Below are 15,959 nucleotides of genomic sequence, written 5' to 3' on the forward strand. Positions count from 1 at the left end.
GGGGTACACAAATGATTGCTGGGGGGGGGTCAGGGGAGATCAGGAGTTTTGTATCAGTGTCACGGAGACCTCGAATCCACTGAGCTACAGTTGTAACTTCTGATTGACAGAACTGACAGCCAATGAGAGAGCGGCGGAGTTGTTCTATGATCCCGACTCCAGAGCAGCCCAGAATCAGGCAGGAGAGAAGGAATGGAATCACTAGGAGAACTGTAATATTTAACTGTACTTTTTAATGCATTATATTTAGACATTCTGAAAACTTGGTGCAATGATCCTTTTTACCAATGATTCATTTCACAAATAGTTCCCCTTTAATGCCTCATCCAATCAATTGCTCTCAACATCACCACTTCTGACCATTTTTGGTGAATATTTGTAAATTGGTCCTTACAAAAGAATGAGAAGTTCCCAAAAAACCAATATGATTCTGAATGCAGATTTTGCAGCATTAGGTAAAACAAGCCCTACGAGTTTTATTTTGTATCGTTACAACTTGGGGTGAAGGTTTCCCCAGAACAGATTTGCTTTGCTTTTCTCTTCTGTCTTATTTGTACACTAACCCCAAATACAACTTTTTGCTCTAACAATCCCCCCCCCCATGTGCTGCTATTCTACCCCCATAGAATAGCAGCACATGAACAAGGGGAGAGCTCACCAATGACAAGCTCTCGTCTATCTCCCCATACATTTGTTATTCCCTCGTCTTATAGAGCAGCTCTTATGGGTCAAGAACAATCTGGAGACCAGGATTTAAGGCTGGGAATGTTCATTGAGTTAGAGAAGGTCCATCTAGACTCCAGGCTTTAGGGCAGAAGATGATGTTCCAGTACAGTTGGGGGTTAGATTTCCATGTAGAGACCCTCACTGCTCCACCTGTGCTGGGTTCCTCCATGTGATATTGGCCTCTCATAAGCTCCTGTAGGAGAAGAGGCACCACAGTCAGTCCCAAATAATCAATGGAAGGGTCTCCCTATGTGAATCAGTTATTTGCCCTTAAAGGTGTATAGATTGCTATATTAGTGTGAGGGTTCGGGGTACAATAACAATGTGAGTGCACGTAGTGTGTGTGAGACAGACAGTTGCCTCATAATTTAGGGAGATGTACCCCTGTTGTGCAGAGTTCTGAAAATGGGGGAGAGGGAAGTGTTCCCCAATGAGACCCGTGTACTTGTGTTACTGATATTCATCTTGGGAAAGAGGGGACAAAAGAGTCAGTCATGTTACATATTGGGTCTGACTATATCAATACTGGATTCATGGTTCTCTTGCCCATTGCCTGAGCCCTCTACTTACCTGCACCCCACTCCTTACCTGCACCCCACTCTGTGACATACAGGAATCCACTGGAGTCTCTTCTTCCCAGGTCACTAGTGAGGAGATGACCCTCATCATCCAATGCTGCCTGTGTCTCCTTCTCCATGCCCAGGTAACCCATGAAGACATGGCGCCCCCATAAACACAGCTCCCCTGTTGCTTCTGTTAGTGGTTCTGTAATACGGGTTCTGCACCCTGGTATTTCTAGGCCAGAACTAAAGAGAGAGGGGGTAAGGCTGACAAGAAATCACATCCAGTAACAATAAATGCACAACCGAGAGAAATTAAAGGATAAGTAAACCTTTAAAATAAGTGAATGTAAAACTGATGAGGGGGCTATTCTAAGCACTTTTGTCATTTACATACATTATTTATTTTGTTTTTATCCCAAGATATTAAGGGATACATGTACTGTTAATATGAATGAATTGTGTTACAACAGCGCCACCTGCTGGTCAGTTTCCCACCAGTCTGACCAGCAAGTAGTCAAGGAAGTTGTCAGGAGAAAGAAAGAGGCTGATGTTCTTCTGCTTAGGAAAGATGTGAGAAAGGTTTCTAATTGTTTTCCTAAGCAGAAGAACATCAGAACAACATTTTTTTTAACTTAGGGGGGGCACCAATGTTGCACATTTACATGAGGGCTGCTTTGATTTTTTTTTGCCAGGGATGCTTTTTACTCACTGCCTGTCCCTGTTAACTGGCAAAACTATAATTGGAGCAGAAACTGTGACTGTATGGGGGGCCCGGTTGGGAGTCACAAGTAAGTCAGGGGTTACCCATAAAACTGCATGTGTGTCACTCCCTAAGTTCAGAACAAGTTCTGGGCTCCTGCTCATGGCTCAATCTTCTGCCTTTAGCAGCCACCTTTGGCTTCGGGAGGAACCCTCAGCTACTCAGATACCACCAGATCTTAAACTTGAGAGGAGCCAAGTAAAAGGTTGGACAGAAGGCAACAGTTGAAGGAGTAGAAGAAAAGCGTGGTCAGGCAGGCCGGGGTCGGTACAGGTGGAGTTGAATAATAGTCAGGCAGGCAGGATCAAATGCGGAATCAAGACAAAATCACACCCAGATACTAACAAGTTAGAACTAACAACGGGCAACAATTACCAGCCTGAAGACCCTTTAAATACATTTACATTTCGCTCCACAGCGGTGACGTCACGCACTGCCGGCATAAACCCGGAAGTGATCGGCCGCGCACACCATAGAGAACACTGGCGCCCGGGAGGAGGAACCACCACTTACCTTTTTGTCCTCCATGCATTAGGCAGTTCCATGCTGTGCAGCCCGCAGCTCTCGTTCATGCCATACACATTAAGTAACGTTAGCCCTAGGCTGCCATAATACTCCATTGTGCCATGTGTGATGGGTACTGTGCCAACATAGCAAAGACTGCACCGATCCAGACCCAGGGTCACCCTAACTGGGTGAAAAACCAGCCTCCGAGCAAGACAGTATCCCCAGGGTGCAGCTCCAGCCCTGCATGTGAAGGGAAAATGTCAGTGGAGCAAAGTCATTCTTGACCTCGGGACTGGTAGAGAGTTCTGTCCATAGATACTTCCATCCCATCACCCTCCTCATTTTCCACAATTATTTATATCTTTAACAACTGAGGTGGTAGGAACCAGAAGTTTTTGCTTCAACACAACAGTAATTATTTACAATTTTCTTGGCAATATCACCCTGGCACAGAATCTGATGTGGCTTCATAAAAGTACAGGAATCACCCTTGGTCCTCATGCTATTGGCTTGCTCGTGGGAAGATGAAGATGAGGCCAAAGATGAAAAAATAAGTAGAGGAAATAAGTTGGGAACATAAGTTCTGACAAGATGTAGGGAAACTGCTTTAGAACACAAGTAAATGATGGCCAAGGAGCACCTCGCTGGAGAGTAAGAGGATATGCCCAGTGAGCAGGTGGCTAAGGGTAAACAGGTGAAGTTGGGCACTTTTATAGCATTAGAGAGACTAGTGATAGACTATTTCCATGTAATCTGACCCCACATTCTGACCCTAACCCCAAGCAACATACATACCCTTCCTTCTGGTATTTACGGAGTCCCACACCACGACCCCAGGCCAGGATCTTTCTGGGGAAGAGCTTAGTCTTCTCCTCTAGTGTCATCCATCTTGTCTGAATCTTCTCCCAAAACCAAGGGAGACCAAGAAACCTCGTGGGACGCACCTCCCGCAGTGTTGGGAGGAGAGATTTCTATGGAGAACAGAAAGATAAAGTCATATATCAGAGCCAGCCCTTGTACATCCAATATCAACCCACCATCACAAGCACCGCCATGTGGACTCATCCAGCTTCTTACCTTCAGTGCATCTGCTTCAGCAAAGTAAGTTGTGCCCCCACAGCAGAGGGGTATCCAGAGGTCAAACAGCTGGACAGCCACTTGGTTGAGGGGCAGATAACTGATCACAACATCATGTTTGTTCAGGTTGAGCAGCTTACAAGTGGTCTGAGAAACCCACGTCAGCTACAAGGGTCAGAGGATTAAATGATCAGATCCCCAGAAAATTCTACTGAGCACAATGTCACCCCCCCACCCAACTCAACTCAGCCTTCTCTCCATTAGAAGAGCCCATTTGTTGTAACACCTTCCTAGTGAGACAAAGAACCTGGACTTACATTGTCATGACTCAACATGACTCCTCTGGGGTTGTCCTCCGTGTAAAACACAGCACAGCATTGGTTGGGTTTCTGGGAGGCAATGACATCATCAAGCTTGGAATCTGGAACCTCCATGCCAAGAAGAATAAGCTCCTCCCACTGCAGGAAAGATGGAGCAGAAATACATAACGGTCTGTGAATCTATAGGGGAGACTGGACTGATGGACATGATATGAATAGAGAGGAATGGATGAAGAGCAAAGAAGGAGGAGGGACAGATTTTATTGGACATTCAGGTACTTTGTGGTGAGTCCAGTCAGTGGCAACCTTACTGTATAAAGCCTGGGATGTGTCTCTTCTTTATCTCCTTCCCACTGGACAATGGCCTTCACATGGGGCAATGTCCTCAGTACCTGGAGAGACAAGGACCAACTGCATTGAGCATGATAGGGTGGAGCTGCTGCTACCAATCCCAATGCCTCCACCAGGAGACAAGATTCAAAGAACCATCCCAGGTAAGAAGCAAAGGTTGGGCCCACAGTTATAATTTGGGGTTTTTTTTAGCAGAAAGTCGTCTGTTACCCAGGAATAAATATGATGAAGCTGCCACAAAGCACTAAGAGATCTAATAGAGCACAAAGGCTCACACTCCTCCTCATGTGCTTCATCTTTCTGTATAATGTACACGTCTCACCTGTAAGACCTTTCTCAGCTGCCCCCGATCCTGAAGCAGAATCACTTGAGTATCAGTTCTCAGTGCCACATCCACACACTCCGATGCTGTACATAAAGGGTCAATCACAACTGCCAGGCCCCTGGTACAGGAGATACAGGGTAAATGAAATGGAGCCACTATTCCATTATATCATGTACCCAAAGGATCCCCCAGTCAGTACAAAGAAAGAAAAGAAGGGGGATCCCTGAAAATGAACCGGCAGTTTTAGGGGGCATTGGGGTATTAACGAAACTGGTTACCATGGTAACTGGGAATACAAATTTTTGGAAATGTTACGTGTGGGTTAATTTCTACTATTGGCTCCAATTACAGATTGTTATCCAGACCCCATTATATGAGTAACTGGGTCACACACACCCCTAACTTCAGCTTTTCATTCTCACTCACCAGGTCGCTCTCCTCAGTTACTGCCACATAAAGGGATTCTGACATGATTTTTATGATGTAGTTTTTATGTCTAAATGACACTGTTTACACTGCAAATAATTCACTGTACAATATAAAATGTCATTCCTGAAGCAGCAAGTGTATTTAGTTGTAATATTGGTGTGTAGGTGCATCTCAGCTCATGGGAAACTGACAATATGTCTAGCTCCATGTCAGATTCCAAAATTAAATTAAAAAAAAATCTGTTTGCTCTTTTAAGCAGAACTATTAACTGATGCATTTTGAAAAAGACATGTTTTCCTATGACAGTATCCCTTTAAAATATCGCTCTGCTGTCTCCATATCAACTGTCTCCGTGGCTATATTGATGGTTTGCCTTTAGTGGCACATTAAAGGGGACCCGTCACCCAAACAAAATTATCCAAATCCTATTTTCTCACATTAGTCAAGCAAAATGAACTTTAATTACACTGTATAAATGATTTGAATCTTGTTTCCTTCAGTCTGGGAATTCATAATTATAACAAGCAGGCAGGAGCCATATTGTGGGACACTGTTATTAAGACAAGTCTTGTATCATCTCAGAATCTTGTTTGTGCACCAGAATGGGGGACCTGATGTCCATCCCCATGTCCTGGTTACACAATTAAATGGTGAAGAGAATGAGGGACCTGATGTCCATCCCCATGTCCTGGCTACACAATTAAATGGTGAAGAGATTGGGGGGAATGTGGGGAGAGCAGTGACATGTAGGAAGTGCTGAATGGAAAGTGAAAGTAATTGTCTAAGGCATAGAGGAGGGGCAGACAATATTTGATTGACAGCTGAGATGTTTAAATGAGCTATGAATACTTTAATAAAAATAGAAATTGGATTTCATATTTAATTTAAGAAGGACTTTTATTATACAGATTTTTATGTCTGGGTGACGGGTCCACTTTAACATACAGTCCTCACACATTAACACACAGTCCTGTCACATTAACACAAAATTAAAAATTCTGCATTAAGTTGAATTAAGGCTAAACCCATGAGATAAAACACAGAAGGCAAAAAATTAATTCCATTGGCTGTTGCTTCTCTCTTCTCTTCCACTAACAGAAGAGACTCTTTTCATGTCTAAATGTCACCTCCCCCCCCCTGCTCCCTTCCTCCTATTCCTTCTCATTCCTCCTCTTTACTCCCACTGTCACTATTCTCTTTAATCTCTCTCACTCCTGGAACATTCCCACACTCATTCCCCCACACTCATTAAACCTCTCCTTACAGAACCTTCTCTGGATCCCACACTCCCCTCCAACTATTGGCCAATGTCTCTCCTCGTGTTCCCCTCAATACAACTAGAGGATCATGTACACAATGAGCTCCCTATTGCCCCACTACAATCTGCCCCCTCCATACAAACAGCCCTTAGTAAAGTGAAAATGGTTTGTCTGTATATCTGTCACCCTGTGTGTTTGTAATAATAATAATAATAATAATAATAATAATAATAATAATTCCCACCCAGCCATAATGGATCCCACTTCTGCCATGAACCATTCAGGAGAATTCTTTCCAAGGATCAGAGCACCATGGAACCGTTCCAGCCCAATCTGTGGAAGGAACAGAAGAGAATAAACCAAACTCTATATTGGTCTGTTATTCTCCTTTAGTTACAGTATATGGCAGCAACATGTTGTATTGTACTGTGCATAAATGATCCATCAGTCCCTGCCCCAGTGAGCTTATAATCTAAGGTCCTTATTACATTCCCATCAGCCTGCTCTAGCATCTTGCATCAGACAAGCTCCCACACTAACAATGGTCATACAAGGGCAGATAAAAGCTGCAGACTTGATCCTTCCAGACCTTGTTGGAAGTTTATTGGTCCATGTATGGGGCCCTCTCACAAACTGGCCCAACCAATACCTATTTAAAAAAATGATCTAGAAATAAACCATTCAGGTTCAAAAATTGCATTGGACAACGGCTGCATCTGCAAATGAATGTGGTCAAAATGGCCTCCTTGGCCCCAAAGTGAGATTGGATCAGTCCGGGCCTGCTCATGGGTGGCTGAGCATATTTAAGAATTATTTGGATACCCGAATTGAAACTCTTTGGCCAAACGATCTGTCAAGGGACCTGCTCCTCCCACCAACTGTAATAAAGGTCCAAATCTAGCTGGTCAAACCCTCCTGGAGGAATTAAAAGTTTGGCAAGACCATTACCCTCCTACATAAGAAACAAAATACAAGCCACACCGTATTAGCCACGTCTTAGACTTTTTATTTCTCTCCTTCAAAAGTGAAATTGTCAAATTCCAAATATCTGAACTGACCTGAGAAAACCCCTCAGCAGAAGGAATGGGGGAGATTTGCACAGAGACAGTTCATCCCCTTCACTAGGTACTCTAGCTCCATGTTTAGGTGTAGGGGTTTGGGAGAAGGTGACTGAATTATAAGTGAAGGCCAAACAACAATGATGCACAACTTACCCTGATTAACCCCTTGGACACAGCCCGGCACTGCTTCCCATACTGTAGGTAGGTTATCCTCTGCCACTCCTCAGCCTCCCGCACACACAGCGCCACCTGCTGACCAAACCATCTCACTGCATCTGCCATGAGCTGGGCTACTGTGAGGGGAGGTTCTGATCCAGCACCAGATGACTCCATTCTCAGCCTGACTGCTCCATCTCTCTGTACCGTCCACAGAGTCTGTGCCGGAGCCAGAAGCTGGGCATTCCCTGACCATCCATAGTAGAAAGGACCTGGAGGACTCCAAGAGAATCAGTATTGTGATGTTCTAAGGGGAAATCAGCTGAATATGAAAGACTTTCCCCTTAGAATAAACTTATTAGTGCAAGAGAATCTGCTTGGCCACTTTTGTGTGGTTTTTTACATTCCTCATTTAATAATTTCTTCTGCTGCCCCAGCAACTGGACAGAACAAAATCTGAACAGTAGAGAAACTAAAGCCAAATTAAGCCTCATAAACAATGGAGTTTTTGGTCAGTGACTGCAGTAACTCAATGTCTTCTGTTATAGGAAAGAAACATGACCAATCCATAAAAGAACTGAAGTGACAATAAGGTTTGTACCTTCTCACTTTGTTCTTTTATGGATTGTTCATGTTTCTAGGGACAAATCAAACAAAGTACCTGTACTGCCGGCACGGCCTCCCTGGGCCTCCCTCTGTGCTACATGGGCTTCTTCCTTGTCACTTTCTGTTACTTGGACTTTCCTCCTTGTTGGTTCCTTTTTATTCTCCTCCTGAGCCAAGTATTGGAGTTTTCCTTTGAGCTCATCCCACACAATCAGTCTGGCCAGTTCTTCGTGCTGCTCTTTATTGGTTCCTTCTACTGTACCTGGATGACTTTCCTCGGTTTCACCAAGTGGATCACTACCCTTGGCATTTGCTTTCTTCTTCTTTGGCTTTTCCTGTGTGTTGCCCAAGTCTGGTTGCCTTTTTACCTTCTTATTTGTATCCTCCTGTGGCCACTCGCTGACATTCAGTTGCACAGCAATGGCCTCCCATTCTGAAAGCTTGTTTCTGTCCTCATTGGTGGGATTAATTATGTTCTGATTTGGTATTTCACCTGTAACATTTTGATGAGTCTCTTTTCTACTCTCGAAATTGGTACCAGCAGTGCAGTATTGTTTATTGGTCATATCTGCTCCCCTCTCCATGGTGACTGCTAGGGTTGACCTATATTCATCTTGACATATGTTTTCTTTCACTTGTTCCTTGCCTTTTTTACAGTCAGAGGCTAATTGTAAGGCCATCGTTGCCTTTGGGAATACATTTAGGCCTGCCGCCATTAAAGACTCCATTGTTTGTTCTGGTTCATTATTTCTTTCTATATTTGTAGTCACATCATTACAAGTGCATGTGCTTTCATGGGTCAGATCAATGTCCTCTTCAGTTGTGACCTCTTTTGGAGACTTATGAAGCTGTTCTACTGTGACTTTTTTTGGTTGAACTTTGTTTCTCCCTTTGTATTCCTTCATGGTGGCCTCATATTGTAGTTGATGCAGTGCACTGGCCTCATGGTGTGGCTCATGTGTTGGGCTTGTAAAGACCTCTAGTTGCTCTGCTGTAGTCTTGCTCTCAGTAGTGATATCAGTGAAGGTGTAAATAGTCTCTTGGGACATCTCTTTCCTTTGTATCGTTGTAGCCTCATATTCTGACCAATGTGCTTCCCTTGTCAGTTGAGCCTCAGACTCCATAGAGACCCCTTCAAAGTCACACATGACCATATGAGGTAAATCAGTTCCATCCTCAGGGCCCTTGCGTTGGGACTTTTGCTGATTTTGGAATACGACCCCTTCTGTCTTATCTTTCCTTTCCTTATATATATTGGATGTTGGCTCTTGGGAGGCATCTTCACTGGTAGCCTCCTGTAGCAGGTCTTCATGTGTGGCCTCCGGAATCAGGTTTATGTTGTCTTCAAACTCACAGAAAATGGCAAAGCTGTCTGTGCGCTGTTTATATTGGGCATGGACCTGGTCACTTGTGGCCTTCTCTGAGGCATCAAATTCATCTTCTCTTGTGGATTCTTTAAGTGGTTCTCTCATTTCCTCACTCTCAGAAAGGTCAACGAAGCTATTTGTGCTGTTTAGAAATGCCACGTTGCCCCTTTCGCTTGTGGTTTCATTTTCTGCTTCACGTTTTGTTTCTGGAGATGCATTTTTAGTTTCTCCGCATTCACTTATAACCATAAAGCTACTGGTAGTCTCATTGGATTCTCCAGGTCCCCTGTAAGGTAACATCTCTGCCTTTGTGGCACATTCTTCAGGCTCTTTGCATTCTCCGCTTTCAGATATATCAACAAAGCTCCATGGCGACTCTTGGGAGACTTCTATTTTCTCATTAGCAGCGGACTCTTGGAGTGGCTCTTGTCCTATATCACCAGTGGCCCTATGGGACAATTCCTTAGCCTCCTCCATCTCTGAGATCTCCACAAAGCTTCAAGGTTTAGAGAAGCATAAATAGACAACACAGAGTTAAAAACACACAACCTACAGTTTTAACACTATATTAGAAATAGGGATGTAGCGAACGTCGGAAAAAAAGTTCGCGAACATATTCGCGAACTTGCGCAAAAACGCGAGCGGTTCGCGAACGGTTCGCGAACCCCATAGACTTCAATGGGAAGGCGAACTTTAACATCTAGAAAAGACATTTCTGGCCAGAAAAATGATTTTAAAGTTGTTTAAAGGGTGCAACGACCTGGACAGTGGCATGCCAGAGGGGGATCAAGGGCAAAAATGTATCTGAAAAATCTGCCTGTGTGTGCTTGGAAGAGATAGTGTAGGGGGAGAGCTGTTAGTGATTTCAGGGACAGATGATAGTAAGTTTGCTGGCTAGTAATCTACTTGATACTGCTCTGTATTGGAGGGACAGAAGTCTGCAGGGATTTGAGGGACATTTTAGCTTAGGTAGCTTTGCTGGCTAGTAATCTACTGTTCTCTTTAAACAACTGCCATACGTTGACCTTGTAGGCATTGTTTGCCCAGTTTTTTTGGACGCAGCCACTGAAGCACAGTTGCCAGAAAAAATATGCCATATAAATGCTGAAAATAGTCATTTTTCGCCATTACGTAAAATATATTATGGCTGCTTGAAAAAAGTGACTCCGGTGTTTTTTCTGGAGACGGTAATATTATGGATATTTAGACAGAATGGGAACAAGGTCACACAGCTCGATGGCGGGTTGAAGAAAACAGTGTGCAAATAATGCCTACAAGGCCAACGTATACACTACTACAGCGGTGGATACGGATTACGTAAAATATATTATGGCTGCTTGAAAAAAGTGACTCCGGTGTTTTTTCTGGAGACGGTAATATTATGGATATTTAGACAGAATGTGAACAAGGTCACACAGCTAGATGGCAGTTGGTTGAATAACACACTGGGCAAAAAATGCCTACAGGGCAAATAATGCCTAAAAGGTCAACTTATACACTACTACAGCGATGGATACGGATTACGTAAAATATATTATGGCTGCTTGAAAAAAGTGACTCCGGTGTGTTTTCTGGAGACGGTAATATTATGGATATTTAGACAGAATGTGAACAAGGTCACACAGCTCGATGGCGGGTTGAAGAAAACAGTGTGCAAATAATGCCTACAGGGCAAATAATGCCTAAAAGGTCAACTTATACACTATTACAGCGGTAGTAAAATAAAAAAAAGTAAAATAAAAAAAAAATGAATATTAAAAAAAAAAATTAAAGTTGGTGCTGCTGAACTACTAGGAGCAGCAGATTAGCACACCAGTCCCACTCCCCAACACTGCTAGACTAATAGCACTGGGCTCTTATAGTAGTAGTAGTAGTAGTAGTAGTAAAACAACAAAAAAATAAATAAAAGCAGTCCTTACAAGGACTACTGTTATTGCAGCAGTCAGCAGATGAGATCAGAAGCAGGACAGCTGCCCACTGCAGCTACATACAGAGCACTGCAGTAGAAGGTAGATTACTAGCCAGCAAAGCTACCTAAGCTTAAATGTCCCTCAAACCCCTGCAGACTTCTGTCCCTCCAATAACAGAGCAGTATCAAAACGATTACTAGCCAGCAAACTTTCAACTGTCCCTGAAATCACTAACAGGCAGCAGCTCTCTCCCTACACTATCTCTTCAGCACACACAGGCAGAGTGAAAAAACGCTGCAGGGCTTCGGTTTTTATAGGGAAGGGGAGTGGTCCAGGGGAGAGCTTCCTGATTGGCTGCCATGTACCTGCTGGTCTGGGGTGAGAGGGCAAAAAAAAGCGCCAACAATGGCGAACCCAAAATGGCGAACGTCGCGCGACGTTCGCGAACTTCCGGCGAGCGCGAACACCCGATGTTCGCGCGAACAAGTTCGCCGGCGAACAGTTCGCGACATCTCTAATTAGAAACCCTTAATCAAGCAGAACCCTTTATATGTCCCTATCAGATGTGAGACTCAGTACCTGTCAGATGGTGCTTCATATTGGACTTGTGTAGTCTCTAGAGATGCCATAGAGTCAGTTCCTGAAAGGTAACATTAGTAATTTAATGCTAATTCAGGTTTTATATGATTGTGTAATCCTAACCTATTATCAAGTAGAAGACAGTAGGATCAGAACACCGAATAAGTACTATACAGTGCTTCAGAAGGAGGAAAGAAGACTCACTGGGTAAGGGACTAATAGGACTGTGATAGGGACCTTAGATTGTAAGCTCACTGGGACAGGGACTGATGGGAATGTGATAGGGACCTTAGATTGTAAGCTCACTGGGGCAGGGACTGATGGGAATGTGATAGGGACCTTAGATTGTAAGCTCACTGGGACAGGGACTGATGGGAATGTGATAGGGACCTTAGATTGTAAGCTCACTGGGACAGGGACTGATGGGAATGCGATAGGGACCTTAGATTGTAAGATCACTGGGGCAGGGACTGATGAGAATGTGATAGTGATCTTAGATTGTAAGCTCACTGGGACAGGGACTGATGGGAATGTGATAGGGACCTTAGATTGTAAGCTCACTGGGGCAGGGACTGATGGGAATATGATAGGAACCTTAGATTGTAAGCTCACTGGGGCAGGGACTGATGGGAATGTGATAGGGACCTTAGATTGTAAGCTCACTGGGGCAGGGACTGATGGGAATGTGATAGGGACCTTAGATTGTAAGCTCACTGGGACAGGGACTGATGGGAATGTGATAGGGACCTTAGATTGTAAGCTCACTGGGACAGGGACTGATGGGAATGCGATAGGGACCTTAGATTGTAAGATCACTGGGGCAGGGACTGATGAGAATGTGATAGTGATCTTAGATTGTAAGCTCACTGGGACAGGGACTGATGGGAATGTGATAGGGACCTTAGATTGTAAACTCACTGGGGCAGGGACTGATGGGAATATGATAGGAACCTTAGATTGTAAGCTCACTGGGGCAGGGACTGATGGGAATGTGATAGGGACCTTAGATTGTAAGCTCACTGGGGCAGGGACTGATGGGAATGTGACTGGAGCAATTCCCCAACCTCAGGCAACTTCTTTTTTTTTTTTTCACCCACTCTAAGGGAATCTTTTTCATTGCAAAACCTGGTGAATAATTGTGCTCATCACTAGGTGCCCAGAGTTGCTAACGAAGCCCACGAGACGTTAATTCATCAGTTCCCATTACCTGGTTCATTATCTCTGCGCGGGGTCGGCTGACGTCTCCCAGTGCCAGCGGAAGTTGCTTCCTGTTTAAATGAGGGGATTTTCCAATAAAGACTCAAGGGCACCCTGTATACTCATAAGCTCCCCCTGCCCGGCTCTAGAGATGGAAAGTGGGTGCAGGGGCGGGTTGTGCTGATTTTGGGCCAGGGTTGCCAGGAATTTGCATGTACCTGTATATTAGGGTCGCCCCACTTTAGCCGAGTGAATATTAACCCTTTGCAGGTGATTAGCCTTTAAGTGAATGTTGCAGATACAGTCTGTTCCAGGCAGCCAATCAGTGACTGCTATATACATTGTGCATGGATAGACTGATAGCGTTGTAGGCTGCAGCAGCATTTGTACAATTTCCATGAGCCAAACACTATGGGGATTTCATATACAGCCAGTGTTAAAGCTACACACACGCACATCTATTTACTTTCCATACACAGAACATAATGTAAAAAGCCCAACCCCAGCTCTGCCCTATGGCCTAAAGATTTGAGACTTATACCCCCCCCAGCATGGAGGCGCACAGGGGAACCCCAATAATATGATATTGCTGCGAGTGTAGCCCCCACTGAGGGTAAAGTTTAGCCCCCACTGAGGGTAAAGTGTAGCCCCCAGAAAGGCATGGGAAGGGGTGAGGGGAGAAGCAGTGACCTACCTCTGTATCTGTTCCCCAGCTGGACACTTGCAGCACCAGGAGCCCCTCCCACTCAGCTTCAGCCAATAATGCGACACCTACAGATTCCTAAACCTGCGCTAACTTAACCCACAGCAGCCAATCATCAATCAGACCCATGTGTCAGCTGTACGAACCCTAATGAACTCAACATTCTGATTGGTTGCTATGGGTTACTATGAGTAACTTGCACCAGTTTTGGGAATTATGTACGAAACCTGTAGCATTTCTCTATTGACACAGAGCCAATCCCTGTCCCACTGAGCTTGCACTCTAATTAAACAGTGGCATGAATTGATGCACAGCACACCTGTATAGTATAGAGTCAATGTTTGTCCCACAGAGCTTGCAGTTTAATTATACAGTACGAGTGATGGATGCACATAGATAGATTTCATTGTTTCCTATGGGGAATGACACACAGACTTAGCTCATTTGTGGGGTGAGAGGGATGAGAGGTGAGAAGGTTTTGGATTATCCTAATGCCCCAAATCTCTGGGTGTCATAACACAACCTTTGCCAGCGGCAACAAAGTCAAAATCCCCAGGAACCAAAGGAGTGACCCCAAACTACATCTCCAGGGACATAACAAGCAGCTGATTGGGCGTCTCATAGTAGCGCGGGGTCCTGACATGGCCAATACCGACTTTCTGTCTTTTTCTACTGTCAGTGCTGGAGATCTAAGAGCAACAACTGAGCTGCAACATCAGCACTGTCCTGTGAGAATCTGCACAGCTGGGAGCTACAGTTCAACTATATATATATATATATAATATTAACAGAATATACATAGTGCCTGGATAATTAGTCCTATTGTGAGATTTCTCCACAAGGGGGCCTGCTGGACTCACATTACCAACTATTTGCAACATTATATTGCCCTGTACTATGTCACTGCTCCATCTACAATATGCAAAGCTCCAGTGTAATTAATGAAAGTACAGAGAAGAGCGACTAAGCTGATAAAGGGAATGGAATCAATCAGTTATGGGGAAAGACAAGTTGGGATTGGTTACACTGGAGAAGAGACAGTTAAGGGGGATATGATCACTTAATATAAATATATAAGGGGATATGATCACTATATATAAATATATAAGGGGGATATGATCACTATATATAAATATATAAGGGGATATGATCACTATATATAAATATATAAGGGGGATATGATCACTATATATAATATATAAGGGGGATATGATCACTATATATAAATATATAAGGGGATATGATCACTATATATAAATATATAAGGGGATATGATCACTATATATAAATATATAAGGGGGATATGATCACTATATATAAATATATAAGGGGGATATGATCACTATATATAAATATATAAGGGGATATGATCACTATATATAAATATATAAGGGGATATGATCACTATATATAAATATATGAGGGATATGATCACTATATATAAATATATAAGGGGATATGATCACTATATATAAATATATGAGGGATATAATCACTATATATAAATATATAAGGGGGATATGATCACTATATATAAATATATAAGGGGGATATGATCACTATATATAATATATAAGGGGGATATGATCACTATATATAAATATATAAGGGGATATGATCACTATATATAAATATATAAGGGGGGATATGATCACTATATATAAATATATAAGGGGATATGATCACTATATATAAATATATAAGGGGGATATGATCACTATATATAATATATAAGGGGGATATGATCACTATATATAAATATATAAGGGGATATGATCACTATATATAAATATATAAGGGGATATGATCACTATATATAAATATATAAGGGGGATATGATCACTATATATAAATATATAAGGGGGATATGATCACTATATATAAATATATAAGGGGATATGATCACTATATATAAATATATAAGGGGATATGATCACTATATATATAAATATATGAGGGATATGATCACTATATATAAATATATAAGGGGATATGATCACTATATATAAATATATGAGGGATATAATCACTATATATAAATATATAAGGGGGATATGATCACT

General features: G+C 43.0%; 1 protein-coding gene across 4 annotated transcripts; it reads right to left on the reverse strand.

The window, feature by feature from the left end:
- Positions 1–218: 218 nt before the first annotated feature.
- LOC108705086 lies at positions 219–14,016 on the reverse strand. 4 transcript variants are annotated; one of them, XM_041580729.1, is made up of 14 exons: positions 13,888–13,975; positions 13,204–13,264; positions 11,997–12,057; positions 8,196–10,003; positions 7,532–7,806; positions 6,562–6,650; positions 4,627–4,747; positions 4,265–4,345; positions 3,951–4,091; positions 3,634–3,798; positions 3,352–3,527; positions 2,563–2,796; positions 1,297–1,532; positions 219–919 (listed from the first exon to the last, which is right to left on the reverse strand). In XM_041580729.1, exons 3-14 carry the CDS (start codon positions 12,044–12,046, stop codon positions 843–845), a joined length of 3,453 nt encoding a protein of 1,150 aa, XP_041436663.1. In that variant the 5' UTR covers positions 12,047–12,057; positions 13,204–13,264; positions 13,888–13,975; the 3' UTR covers positions 219–842. The 4 variants fall into 4 exon arrangements, with proteins under 4 accessions (XP_041436663.1, XP_041436664.1, XP_041436662.1 ...); XM_041580730.1 differs by lacking the exon at positions 13,204–13,264 and having other exon boundaries at positions 1,315–1,532; positions 13,888–14,016; XM_041580728.1 differs by lacking the exon at positions 13,204–13,264 and having other exon boundaries at positions 13,888–14,016.
- Positions 14,017–15,959: the final 1,943 nt, after the last annotated feature.

Source organism: Xenopus laevis, chromosome 1S (assembly GCF_017654675.1).
Source record: "Xenopus laevis strain J_2021 chromosome 1S, Xenopus_laevis_v10.1, whole genome shotgun sequence".
In the NCBI taxonomy this organism is placed as follows: Eukaryota; Metazoa; Chordata; class Amphibia; order Anura; family Pipidae; genus Xenopus; species Xenopus laevis.